The sequence below is a fragment of the Anolis carolinensis genome, chromosome 2 (assembly GCF_035594765.1).
Source record: "Anolis carolinensis isolate JA03-04 chromosome 2, rAnoCar3.1.pri, whole genome shotgun sequence".
NCBI classification, from domain to species: domain Eukaryota; kingdom Metazoa; phylum Chordata; class Lepidosauria; order Squamata; family Dactyloidae; genus Anolis; species Anolis carolinensis.
Genome location: NC_085842.1, coordinates 303,235,517 through 303,248,552, shown reverse-complemented (window position 1 = coordinate 303,248,552; position 13,036 = coordinate 303,235,517). Strand labels below are relative to the sequence as shown.

Sequence of the window (13,036 nt, the reverse complement as noted above, 5' to 3'; positions counted from 1 at the left end):
GGGGAGAGAGTTCTGGGAAGATATCAGAGGAGTCGTCTCAATATTAATTGGCTACTCCTCTACATTTTTCTTCTCCTGAATGCTTTCCAACAATAAACTGATTAATCTACCTTGAGTGAATGCATAAAAACCACATCTAGTCAGCTAGGTGAGAAAATTAAAAACTGAAGTAAAGACACAGGAATCAACGGTTATATCAGAAAAAGAATTTTGGATTTTAAGACTCCTTCTATATGTGCTGGCATAAAGATATTATTATTGTGTATTGATCCTCTGTGCCATCATTGATTTTCAGAAGCAGAGCTTTTAATTTGGACTAGTGTCAGTTCTGAAGCCAGATTAGAAGCTTGTCTCTCAAGAGCAAAGCTATCAGCCTTGATTTTCTCTAATCTTTGTGACCCACTGAGCAGGGGCCATTGGAGCAGTCTCCAGATATAACTTCTCTTTTGTTTGCCTTTTCTTTTTGTCTGCAAACGAATGAGGATCAGAGAAATAAATAGTGCCATAGAGAATAAAAATCCCAACCTATTGGTAAGGTTGGAAAGGAAAAAAACTGCCAAGGACAGGAGATAAAAACAACATTTGGAATTATAAAGGAATTTAGGTGTCCTGCTTCAACCTGATGGAGCATGAGATAAATCTGTATGAGGTGGATTGCTCCTTCAGTTGTCTAAGAACACCATATTCAACACATCAATCAGAAGTCACAAGAAAATAGGAGCAGGATCACAACAAGCATCTATGAAACAGCATACACATGGATCAAAGGTTCTATCCTATTTTCTAGGCTGACTGCTAATGTTACTGGACAATGTTCTCTGAATACAATATGGATGGTTTAATAGGGCTTTGGTGGTAATGCACCACTTTGCTAACTTTATTGCTTATTCTATGTTAACATCTTTTGGTGCCCTTGTGTTTCTGCAAATACAAACCTATAGTTTTACATGAAACCTCATCAAGTTTATGATCTCCAGAAGATGTAGGCCTTAAGAACACTGTGCGGTATTTGCAGTAATTAAGCAAATTTTCTGGAAGAGCATTCAATGAAGGAAGACCACCCTTCTTATGGATCTGAAGAAGTAAAAACAAAGATTACAGATAACAATTTAATTTGTTGTAAGTTAGAATGAATGTTCTCCATTATTTTTTTAATTAACTTCAGCATGAAATCTACTTTTACAAAGTCCGAGGCATGAAGGACAACAATCCTATATTCTGGGGATAAATGATGTAAGAGGAAGAACACAAGAGAAGAAACAAAAGAGAATCGAGGTTGACAGAAACAAAATGATTTGTAGAGACAGCCAAGAGTTACAAATAGTAATGGAAGAATGAGAGGAGTAATGGATTGGAAGGGCCAACATTAAGTCTATCTAGAGCAGTGGTTCCCAACCTTTGGTCCTCAAGGTGCTTTGGGCTTCAGTTCCCACAATTCCTAACAACTGGTAAGATGGCTGGGATTTCTGGGAGTTAAACTCCAAAACATCTGGAAGACCAAAGATTAGGAAACACTGATCTAGAGAGTATTTCCCTCAATATTGCTACCATGATCATGATAGATTTTAGACAAATTTCCTAAACCAATAACTGCCAGATTCATATGGGCTAGAATGGAACACTTTCATCAACTGTGAAGATTCCTTCTGGTGTTAGGTTGAAGTGATTTCCCTAAGACTGACAGGAAAATATTTTGTGCAAGGCTATGATTGAGGAAGGGGAGGGTGGATGAGATAAACACAAGATTTGAGAGTGATTCATTGTTATGCTGTTGTATTGTACTGTAATAAAATACATTTTAAAAAAAAGATTACCCTTGTTATGGGAAAAAATAAATCATTTTCATCAGCATACCTTTTGCATTATTTTCCGTGTGTGTTTTAGCTGGGTAATATACCACTGAGCAGAAGGGAAGGAACAATGAGCAGCCTGGAAGAGTACAAGAATCCGTTGAACAACTCCAGATATCTTTTGCCGACAACTTCTCTCCATTCTCAATGGCAAATCAGTGCATTCCTCCTGGATATTATAAAAATAATAAAACATAATCGAGTCACAAATTAGTGAGTAAATAGTGTAAAATATATTCTACTGCAGGGGTCCTCGAGTTTTTTAAGCAGAGGGACGGTTTACAATCCTTCAGATTGTTGAGGGGCCAAATTATCAATTGGAAAAAAAATACGAACAAATTCCTATGCACACTGCACATGTCTTATTTGTAGTGCAAAAAAAACCCCAACAACAATTAAAGAACAATACAGTATTTAAAAATAAAAACAGATTTAACCAACATAATAATAATAATAATAATAATAATAATAATAATAATAATAAAACTTTATTTATACCCCGCCACCATCTCCCCAATGGGGACTCGGGGCGGCCTATCAGGATTTCAATGGGAAGTGTGGGCCTGCTTCCGGCCAATGAGATAGACAAGTTAATTAAGATTCTTGTTATTGTGTGCCTTCAAGTCATTTCAGACTTTGGGTGAGCCTAAGTCTAAAACTGAGGGTGGGGGCCAGGTAAGTCACCTTGGAGGGCCGCATCCGGCCCAAGGACCTTAGTTTGGGGACCCTGCTCTATCGCATCATGGTAAAAAAGTAAGTAAAACTGCTTAAATCTATTTATCATTGTTTTCATAAAACAAACGCGCACATAATCATTTTAAAACACTCCGTAAAATACACACATTAAGACATATCTCCATAAAATACGTATCAAAATACACAAAACAAAAACAAGACATACAGTGGGGTTTAAAAGTAACTTTCACATAGTTTCAAAGGATACATACTTCACTTAGGAATGTTGGTTGAGGACAATATAAGGGTGGTGCGGGAAGATATAAGCTCTCAGGCACCAAACCTTGCAACTTTCTGCTAAGATCCTTAGCAAAATCCACCAAAAGTTGAAATGTCTCTGAAAGAATGTCTGCTTCTGCCATAACTGCGGCTTTCAGTATTTCTTCTACTGAATTAAAAAGTACACTTGCATCTTCTTCTTCAATAGGATCTAAAGAAAGCCAGGCAGAGCATGCAATAATGTTCATGTGCAAAGATTCACTATAGATAACTGCTTTACTTTACATCACCTTATAGCTAAGTATCTCTGAAAGGAAACAACTCTTCACAGCATTTATTGGCCTTAGAGCAGCGTTTGACACAATTAACAGAGATACCCTCTGGAGCAAATTGGCAGAATTGAACATGGAGCCAAGATTCCTTTATCTGCTTGAGGTACTCCATAGTTACAGATATCTGCCTTCAAGTGTGCCAATGGTGCTCTGTCCAAGAAAGTCAATGTGCTTAAAGGAGTTAAATCTAGAAATTTAATTTCTGAAGTATCACAGCTTTACCGAGTTCCTAATGTTTCTTTAAGGTGATAGTTTTTAAAAGGAAATTTTGTATCTTGTTTTAAAGAGACAGTATTCTCTTTAACAGAATTGCCATATTGTGGTTTCAAATCTCCTTGTGTTTAATTTCATATGATTATGTATTACCCAATGTCTTTATCCTAAAGATTGAACTCACCAGCGCTGCTAGCAGAATTTTGATAGTTTCCACTTCTAATTCAGAAAGTAAACTTCTTCAATTAGTTATGCTACATTGCCATTAATAAAGAATTAGAGAAAATAGCAAGGATGACACAAAATGATTCCCATTCCCAATTATCTCTGCCCTTGGTGGAATGAAACACACAATTAATTCAATTGAATTTGTTTTATTCGGGGTCTCTCTCTCCCGCTTTCCAAACTTCCTTTTCTTTCTTTCTTTCTTTTTTCTCTTTGCTCAAAATAAAAGTGAATGGTAACAATAGTATGCACTTGCAGAAATTCCAAACAGCTTTTGATTCAAAAGCACGTTGCATTAAAATCTCTAGCTCAGCAGTTCTCAATGTGTGGGTCCCCCGATGTTTTGGCCTTCAACTCCCAGAAATCCTAACAGCTAGTACACTGGCTGGGATTTCTGGGAGTTGCAGGCCAAAACACCCTGGGGATCCACAGGTTGAGAACCACTGCTCTAGCAGTTCTCTAATTGTTTAACAGAGTATGTATTTGAATAAAGCACATAATTTGCATAAACTAATGTTTTAAGAAAACAATGTAGATGTAGGGATAACATACCTGTAAGCTGTTTGTATTTGGGATCTTGGTCATTTGATGCTTCAAAGTTGACTGCCTGTCCCAAAAAAGACTGCAGTTTCTCTTGAAATATTTGAGTTGGAGTTAAACACAATGGCAAATATAGTTCTGCTTTCTCTGGGCTGTTACATATAAAGAAAAAACATTTTTGCACAGTAACTTTTTCTGAATGGTTTTTACTTAGTTACATACAAGATATATACAATTGACCTACGATTTAAAAAACTTGCCAGGAACAAAGAACATCTCCAGTATTTTTTTCTATGTGGCCATATGAAGGGGTGGAAATTATTACTTCCCATTCTTTGCTACTGTAATAGACATCCAAATGATACATGGGACACTATAGAACACACTATCTTTCAAGTATTATAGATACATAATATTGAGCTATCAGAACAATGCCCACTTTGTTCAGTGTATACGATATCACCACAACTGTCAACTAGATGAACTATCACTTGGAAGGATAAAATACCAAATACGGTCCCATATCCCTTGTGATTTTAATTGACTGTAAGGTTTTAATGTCATTGTATGAATTTTAATTTGTTCAATATTTTAAACTTATGTCTGATATGTGCTCTGAAGGCAATGAACAAGTGCCTGTATAAGCCGCCTTGAGTCCCCTCCGGGTTGGAGAAAGGCGGGGTACAAATGGGGTAAATAAATAAACAAATGTCATTGATTATAACATTATAGATACTTAATAACACTGCAAGATCCATTGTTATCATCTGTGTAAACATGACTCACCTTGTTGGGATGCCATTGTTACTTTGACAATAAAGATCATAAGCCACTCCAATTGAAACAGCCATTTTCCAGTCGCCCAGTTTATGTGCTAACCACACAGATTCCGGAATTAGGCCACCAACAAGCAACAAGTCAAGAGCATATTCAACTGTCCAGACACAAGAGAGGCCAAGGTCCCTAACTGCATCAGTGACTATGGAGTGCTCCAGTGGAACAACACGAAGAAGCCTGTCTGAAAAAAACAAAAGTTGTTTCTTAGCAATTGGCATTTGCTTTGCTCTGTAACCTACTCTTATTATGTTAAAATGATGACTGCAAGCTCACTCCTGTTCATGTTTACCCACTAAATTCAGTTAGACTTTTTCTTAAGTAAGCATGAACTATGATCTTCATAATGTAGTTTACCTTGAGGGGGCAAAATGACCATGTAGCCTTAATTATTATACACATTGTCCCTCTTCCAACCCCACCAACATGTAGGCTCACTTGTTCCATAAAGCAAATCTAATAGTCTTTCATTCTCAAGTTAGGATGTAAATCAGAAGGCCTATCAAAGATCTACTGCACTGGGTAGATATTTTAGAAAATATGAAGTCTTTGGGTTGCTATGAGTTTTCCGGGCTGTATGGCCATGTTCCAGAAGCATTCTCTTCTGATGTTTCACTCATAACTATGGCAGGCATCCTCAGCGGTTGTAAGGTCTGTTGGAAACTAGGCAAGTGGGGTTTATATATCTGTGGAATGTCCAGGATGGGAGAAAGAATTATTGTCTGAGGGAAGTGTGAATGTTGCCATTGACCACCATGGACATTCCACAGACATATAAACCCCACTTGCCTAGTTTTCCAACAGACCTCACAACATCTGAGGATGATGTGGGTGAAACATCGGGAGAGAATGCTTCTGGAACTTGGCCATACAACCCAAAAAAACCACAGCAACCCAGTGATTCAGGACATGAAAGCCTTCAATAGCATATCTGAAGTCTTCATTCAAAATCACAAAGAATGGGGGAGAGAGGCAGTATTACTACACCAGTATATGAAAAGAAAAAGTGGGAAATAAATGGGTTGGGACTTTGTTATTATCTTTTCTCATTCACATCAACTAGGTTTATAAATGCTTAAGATAGATTAAGTAAAGACATTAGCAGAATACCTTGCTTGATATGAAGTGGAGATAAAATATCAACACAGTGTGGAGGAAGCACATAAAGTGGTTCGTTAGCAAAGTAAGCTGCCATGAATCGTGCTAGAGACTGAACCACTGCCAGAGCAGCCCCAGTACAAATATCTTTTATCCTCCATTCAGCATCTAAGAAAGAGAAAAAAAAAGTCTTCCATAAACAAACTATGTGCATAAATAAAACTGGCACTGAGTAGTTCAGGATCAACCATCTGTACTAATTCTTCAAGCAGGAAGCAACCATGTGCTCCTACAGTTTGCGATACAAAGGAAAGCCGAAACTAAGACAAGTCAAACCCATATACTGGACTTTAGGAGAGCTGACTTCCAAAAAATGAAGGAAATACTGAGCGTGATTCCATGAATGCCGATACTAAAAGACAAGGAAGTTAAGAATGAATGAGAGTTTTTCAAAAGTGAAATACTCAAGGCACAAATGTAAACAGTGCCAGCAAAGAAAAAAAAATAAGACAAATGCAAAGAAGCCAGAATGGATGTCCAAAGAACTTCTAACTGGGCCGATACCCAACATGGACATGAATAGGTAGAAAAGGGGAAAATCACCAGAGAAGAATTCAAATAAATAACCAACTCCTGTAGGGAAAGGGTTTGCAAGGCTAAAGCGCAAAATTAGCTAAGGCTAAAAAAAGGTTTCTTTGCTTACATCGACAGAAAAAGGAAGAAAAAGATGATAGGACCTCTGCGAGGAGAAGATGAGCTAATGCTGACGGGATAGGGAAAAGGCAGAACTACTTAATACCTTCTTTGCCTCAGTCGTCTCACAAAAAGAAAGTGTCCTCAATCTCAGCAACATGGAATGGACGAAGGACTAGGGAAAATCCAACCCCAAATAGGGAAACAACTCGTCCAGGAATACCTGGCTGCTCTAAACAAATTCAAGTCCCCAGGGCCAGATCAACTACATCCAAGAGTATTGAAGGAACTAGCAGAAGTTATTTCGAAACCACTGGCAATCATCTTTGAGAGTTCTTGGAGAACAGGAGAAGTCCCAGCAGATTGGAGGAGGGCAAATGTGGTCCCTATCTTCAAGAAGGGAAAAAGGACAACCCAGTCAGCCTCACGTCGATACCAGACAAGATTCTGGAAAAGAACGTTAAGGAAATGGTCTGCAAACACTTAGAAAGGAATGTGGTAATTGCTAATAGTCAACATGGATTTATCAAAAACAAGTCATGCTAGATTAATCTGATCTCTTTTTTCGATAAAGTTACAAGCTGGGTCGATGCAGGGAACGCCGTGGATGTAGCGTATCTGGATTTCAGTAAGGCCTTCGACAAGGTCCCCCATGATCTTCTGGCAAACAAACTAGTCAAATGTGGGCTAGGCATAACTACGGTTAGGTGGATCTGTAATTGGTTAAGCAAACAAACCCAAAGGGTGCTCACCAATGTATCTTCTTCATCCTTGAAAGAAGTAACGAGTAAAGTGCCGCAGGGTTCCGTCCTGGGCACGGTTCTGTTTAACATCTTTATTAGTAACTTAGATGGTTAGAAGGCATGATCATCAAGTTTGCAAATGACACCAAATTGGAAGGGATAGTCAATACTCCAGAAGACAGGAGCAGAATTCAAAACAATTAGAAAGATGGGCTGAAACTAACAAAATGAACTTCAACAGGGACAAATGCAAGATACTCCACTTAGGCAGAAAGAGTGAAATGCAAAGATACAGAATGGGAGATACCTAACTCGACAGCAGTACGTGTGAAAACATGAGCCAACAATGTGATGTGGCGGCAAAAAAAGCCAATGGGATTTTGGTCTGCATAAATACAAGTATAGTGTCTAGAACCAGGGAAGTCAGGCTACCCCTTTATTCTGCCTTGATCAGACCACACCTGGAATACTGTGTCCAATTCTGGGCACTGCAATTGAAAGGAGATGTTGACAAGTTGGAAGGTGTCTAGAGGGGGGCGACTAAAATGATCAAGGGTCTAGAGAACAAGTCCTACAAGGAGCAGCTGAAAGAGCTGGGCATATTTAGCCTGCAGAAGAGAAGGCTGAGAGGAGACATGATGAGGGGAAGTCATGGGGGGAGGGAGCAAGCTTGTTTTCTGCTGCCTTGGAGACTAGGATGCAGAACAATAGCTTCAAACTACAGAAAAGGAGATTCCACCTGAACATTAGGAAGAACTTTCTAACTGTGAGAGCTGTTCAGCAGTGGAACTCTCAGCCCTAGCGTGTGGTGGAGGCTCCTTCTTTGAAGGCTTTTAAGTAGAGACTGGCCATTTGTCGTGGGTGCTTTGAATGTGATTTTCCTGCTTCTTGGCAAGAAGTTGGACTGAATAGCCTGTGAGGTCTCTTCCAATTCCATGATTCTATGATTCATTTGAATCTGACTTTATACAATGACTTTCTAATTGTAGAAGAGAAAATCACTAGTGACTTGCTAATATAATTTCAAGGAAATTGTATTATTAAAGAACCTTAAAAACACACTTTTAAAAGCAAATAAACAAAATACTACTACTATCATAGAATCATAGAATTATAGAGTTGAAAGAGACCATCACAGAGTTGGAATCATAGACTTGGAAGAGACCTCATGGGCCATCCAGTCCAACCCCCTGCCAAGAAGTATAAAATTCATAAAAAGCAATTGTCATAATGATAAAGAGTGGAATGAGTGTTATTAAATAATGTTTACTAGGTACAACTACTGTAATTGCTCAATATTTACTAAATTACAGTCATTTGACTAAAAGTATAACTTAATGAATGTATTATACTTGAGGAGACAAATTATATAGCATGTTGCATATCAGAATAATACAAATACAGGAAATAATAATTTTACTAAACTTGTTATAGTACACATTCACATACCTGATATATCATTCCTCTCTGTTGCAGAAATTTGACTTCGTTTCAGAAGCTCATTCACTAAATGATCACATAGACCCTGCGCTTCACTTAATCTATAGTGATACAGATGGCAATATAATATAGCAAGATAATACCGAGTCTGCAGAAAGGGCATTTTCTTTCCTCCTGTATTAAAAAGAAAAACATTTATCTAGAGCTAAAAATATAAACTTCATTGTTTGTAACTGTAAGATTTCCCAGCTAAATATCGATTTTAGTTAATACTACTTTTATTTTACTAAGCATGTTAAAACAAACTAGAAGGGCAACAAAAGGCCAATGAATATCTTTAGGAATCAGATGTCTGTGCAAATATAAGGAACCCCACTGAAAAAGTAGTTTGATCAAGATTTGCTTCTTCATGAATTGTAATGCAATAGCCATTTCATTAGTCTGTAGCAGAGAAAGAGATAGAAATCTGATCTTTTTCATCATTATTCAATTCCTTTTCTCTTTGATTTCCCCCTCAGTTCAGCTACTCAAAATATAAGCATTAACAACATTGGTTTTCATCATACCATTAAATCTGCAATATAGGGATGGGCAAAAAACGGTCTTCCAGATAATTTTGTGGGCTGTGGTGCTAAGTATATTTCTGAATTTTCTTGATGTGAAAAGGAAAGACAGGGAGGAGGCTGGAGGAAAAAGTTGAAGAACACATTCCAGGAAGGGAGAAAGGAATAGCGGAAATGAACAGCTGGATATCAACACTCAACTGTGTCGAGTGGGGGGGGGGGGGAGCTTAAATAAGCAGCTGCGGTCCTGAACGGGAAGGAGCCTGATAACATGAACCAGCTCGGATTGGAAGGCTTGAAGGCTGGACAGAGGAACTTTCGGGAGTTGAAGGGGTTATGTGTTGGGGACTGAAATTGAGAAGTTGCTCATGTCTTCTTCATTCATAACTTTGCTGTATAGTAGTAACCTAGCATTAAAGAAATTTCCAAGATTTCCTTGTGACTGAATTTAAGTGCCACCAAGGTTTTGCAAGAATCACAGTAAAGCAAATATTATATTAAAAGACATCACTGAAACCTGGTGAGATGAGTCTCATCATTGGAATACCGTAAGGGAGAGATATTTAAAAAGTACATATGAAGGGAACCTAGGAGTCTTAGTAGATCACAAGCTGATCTTGAGTCAACACTGTAATGCAACAGCTTGAAAAGCCAATGCAATTCTAGAATGCATTAATAGTAGTATAGTGTCTGGATCGAGGGAAATAGTAGCACCACTGTATTATGCTTTGGTTAGACCTCACCTAGAATACTATGTCCAGTTCTGGGCACCAAAATTCAACAAGGATATTGACAAGGTGGAATGTATGCAGAAAAGAGCAACCAAAATTTATTTATTTATTTACAGTATTTATATTCCGCCCTTCTCACCCCGAAGGGGACTCAGGGCGGATCACATTACACATATAAGGCAAACATTCAATGCCTTAACATAGAACAGACAAGACAAACACGGGGCTCCGAGCTGGCCTCGAACTCATGACCTCTTGGTCAGAGTGATTTGTAGCAGCTGGTTGCTCAACAGCCTGCACCACAGCCCGGCCCAAAACAGTCAAAAGTCTGGAAATCATGTCCTATGAGAAGTGCCTTAAGAAACTGGGTTTCACTTGGAGGAGAGAAGCTTAAGAGGGGACATATTTAAATATTCAAAAGGGTGTCAATATGAAAGACAGTAAGCATGTTTTCTGCTGCCAGAAACTAGGGGCCCTCCCAGAAAGGCTCTATATTCCAGGATCTGATCCCAGGTTTTCTGTTTATCCCAGATTATCTGACAGTGTGGACTCATATAATCCAGTTTAAAGCAGAAAACCTGGAATCAGAACCTGAGATATAGGGCCGGTCTGGAAGGACTCAAAGACACGGAACAATTGTTTCAATCTACAGGAAAAGAGATTCCTACAAGGCCCAGCAACACTAGCAGCATAACCAGTGATAAGGCACATGTGGAGTTATGGTCCCACACCACCTAGAAGGCCATAATTAGTAGTATTGTATTTACTGTATGTTTAAGAACGCGAGTGTTTTGTTTATACTAAGCAGTATGACATCTAAAAGCGTTTCTTACTGATGGGCAGGGTATATTCTGTAAACCAATCACATTGTTTCCAGTGAGAATTATCCTCAGACGTTGAACATTTCCTGTTATTGTACCTTTTACTTTTGTTTCTTGAATGGCTTTCTTCCATGCTTCCACTGAGTCTTCATAAGATCCTGTTAGAAACTGTTCCTCACCTTATAAATAAAGTAAACACTTTATTTAAATAAATAATTTAAATAAATTAGCACTTGCACAAACCATTTAATTACAATAGAACATATGCTTTAAAGCAGGCCAAATAATTTGGAAGAGTAAGTATGGGAAAATGTCATTCTTTTAGGCAAATAATATTTTTTGAGAACAGATAGGAATATGTAGATTTTCCATGCTAGATATTAAATTATGAATTTTAAGTTTTTATGTTTATATTAATAGTCCACATTTCAGGACACTCCACATAAAAGACAAAAAGAACAAATTAGCACTAAATATGAAGTAACCAAAACCATCATAGCTAACCCTAAACACTCTTGAGCTTATCTGATTTCAGAACCTAAATCAAAGTTAGTACAGTTGGCCCTAAGTATCCATAGGTTTTGCATCGATGGATTCAATTAACAATGGTTCAAAAATATTTGGAAAAAAATCCAGAATGAAACCCTTGCGCTGTACATGGAGCACTACACTGATGTGTGAACACATCCTGCAGTAGCCTTCTGCCATTTCACAGATCCTCAGGCTCTCTCTGACATTCATTTGAGATGTTATCCATTTTATATAAGGCACACTATTTTACTGTGCCACAATATATAATAAGACTTGAGTATCCATGAATTCTGGTATCTACTGGAACCAAATCCTAGTAGATATTGAGTGTCCACTATATCAGAATGGGAGAGTATAAGAAATGTCAAGTCTAGATGCACCAATGGCCTTCTGAATGGATGCACAACATTGATTAAGTAACCAGATCCCTAGTTACTCCAGGCATTAATGTTTTAAACAAAACATTAAATTGAGTAATTAAATTACTAGTATTGATTACCAGGTGCAATATTATAAGATACTTTCTTTCAAAATACTAACCAGTCACAGAACTAAGGTTGAGTTTATGTTCCAGTCTCTCTCCTGAAGATTGTAAGATTGCCTGTATATGAGTTGCAAGGGCTTCAATCACTGGTCTTTCATAAACCATTTGCATTTCAGTTTGTTCTTTTCTGTTAAACTGTGTCCAGTACAAAAGAACATGCTTGTATAGTAGACGCCACATTATAATCAATCTAAAGTTAAGAAAGAATTAAACGTTTACAGCCAAAGTTACAAATGAAATAAAGATAGTTAGCTTTAACCAATATAGGCCTGGGTGTAAGATCAGACCCGGTACCAACAGATTGGCTCTCAATGTAAGAAGTATTGATTGAACAGTTAACTGTAGCAGTGTTGGGAACCATAATTGTGCTATTCATAGGACCTGTGTTCTGCCCTAGATTATTTTATGTGATAATTTAGCTCAGTACTTCTCAATCTGTGAGTCCCCAGATGTTTTGGCCTTCAACTCCCAGAAATCCTAACAACTGGTAAACTGGCTGGGATTTCTGGGAATTGTAGGCCAAAACACCTGGGAGCCCAAAGGTTGAGAACCACTGATTTAACTAAAATTGGCATGGGAGGAACAGTCACATTGACAACCTTCTGGCCATTGCCTTGTGAGAGCATGTCCTGCTGCTGTTGCACTGCAGTATAGTAACTCACTGATCACACAGAACCTTTTAAAAGGCACAACTGAAAACACAAAAGGACTCAACAACCTTGACACCTAAGGAATTTAGTCCTGCCTCTGCACTTGGCCCACAAGGAATGGCTCACCTACACATATGTTCAATTGGGGACGGCAAGAATAGAAGACTAGGGAGTCACATTAGCCCCCCGCCCTCAGATGATCTTATAACTCTGCATAAAATTGCCTCCATGTTTACACCCCAGTCCCATCTCCAAGACATCTTATTAAGTGTAT

The 13,036-nt window shown here is 38.1% G+C and overlaps 1 protein-coding gene across 8 annotated transcripts in view; it reads right to left on the bottom strand.

Annotated features, from left to right (window-relative positions):
* Positions 1-13,036, bottom strand: part of cplane1 (ciliogenesis and planar polarity effector complex subunit 1) — a 75,351-nt gene that overhangs the window by 46,585 nt on the left and 15,730 nt on the right. For 7 of the 8 annotated variants that reach the window (XM_062972479.1, XM_062972480.1, XM_062972481.1 and 4 more), the window contains 9 exons: positions 12,109-12,302; positions 11,136-11,216; positions 8,932-9,096; positions 6,059-6,214; positions 4,901-5,132; positions 4,127-4,266; positions 2,798-3,015; positions 1,855-2,019; positions 936-1,074 (listed from right to left, as the gene is read on the bottom strand). In XM_062972479.1, coding sequence (XP_062828549.1) covers positions 936-1,074; positions 1,855-2,019; positions 2,798-3,015; positions 4,127-4,266; positions 4,901-5,132; positions 6,059-6,214; positions 8,932-9,096; positions 11,136-11,216; positions 12,109-12,302 — 1,490 coding nt within the window. Of the gene's footprint in view, positions 1-935; positions 1,075-1,854; positions 2,020-2,797; positions 3,016-4,126; positions 4,267-4,900; positions 5,133-6,058; positions 6,215-8,931; positions 9,097-11,049; positions 11,217-12,108; positions 12,303-13,036 lie in introns of those variants that run through there. The other variant, XM_062972484.1, reaches the window with a different exon arrangement.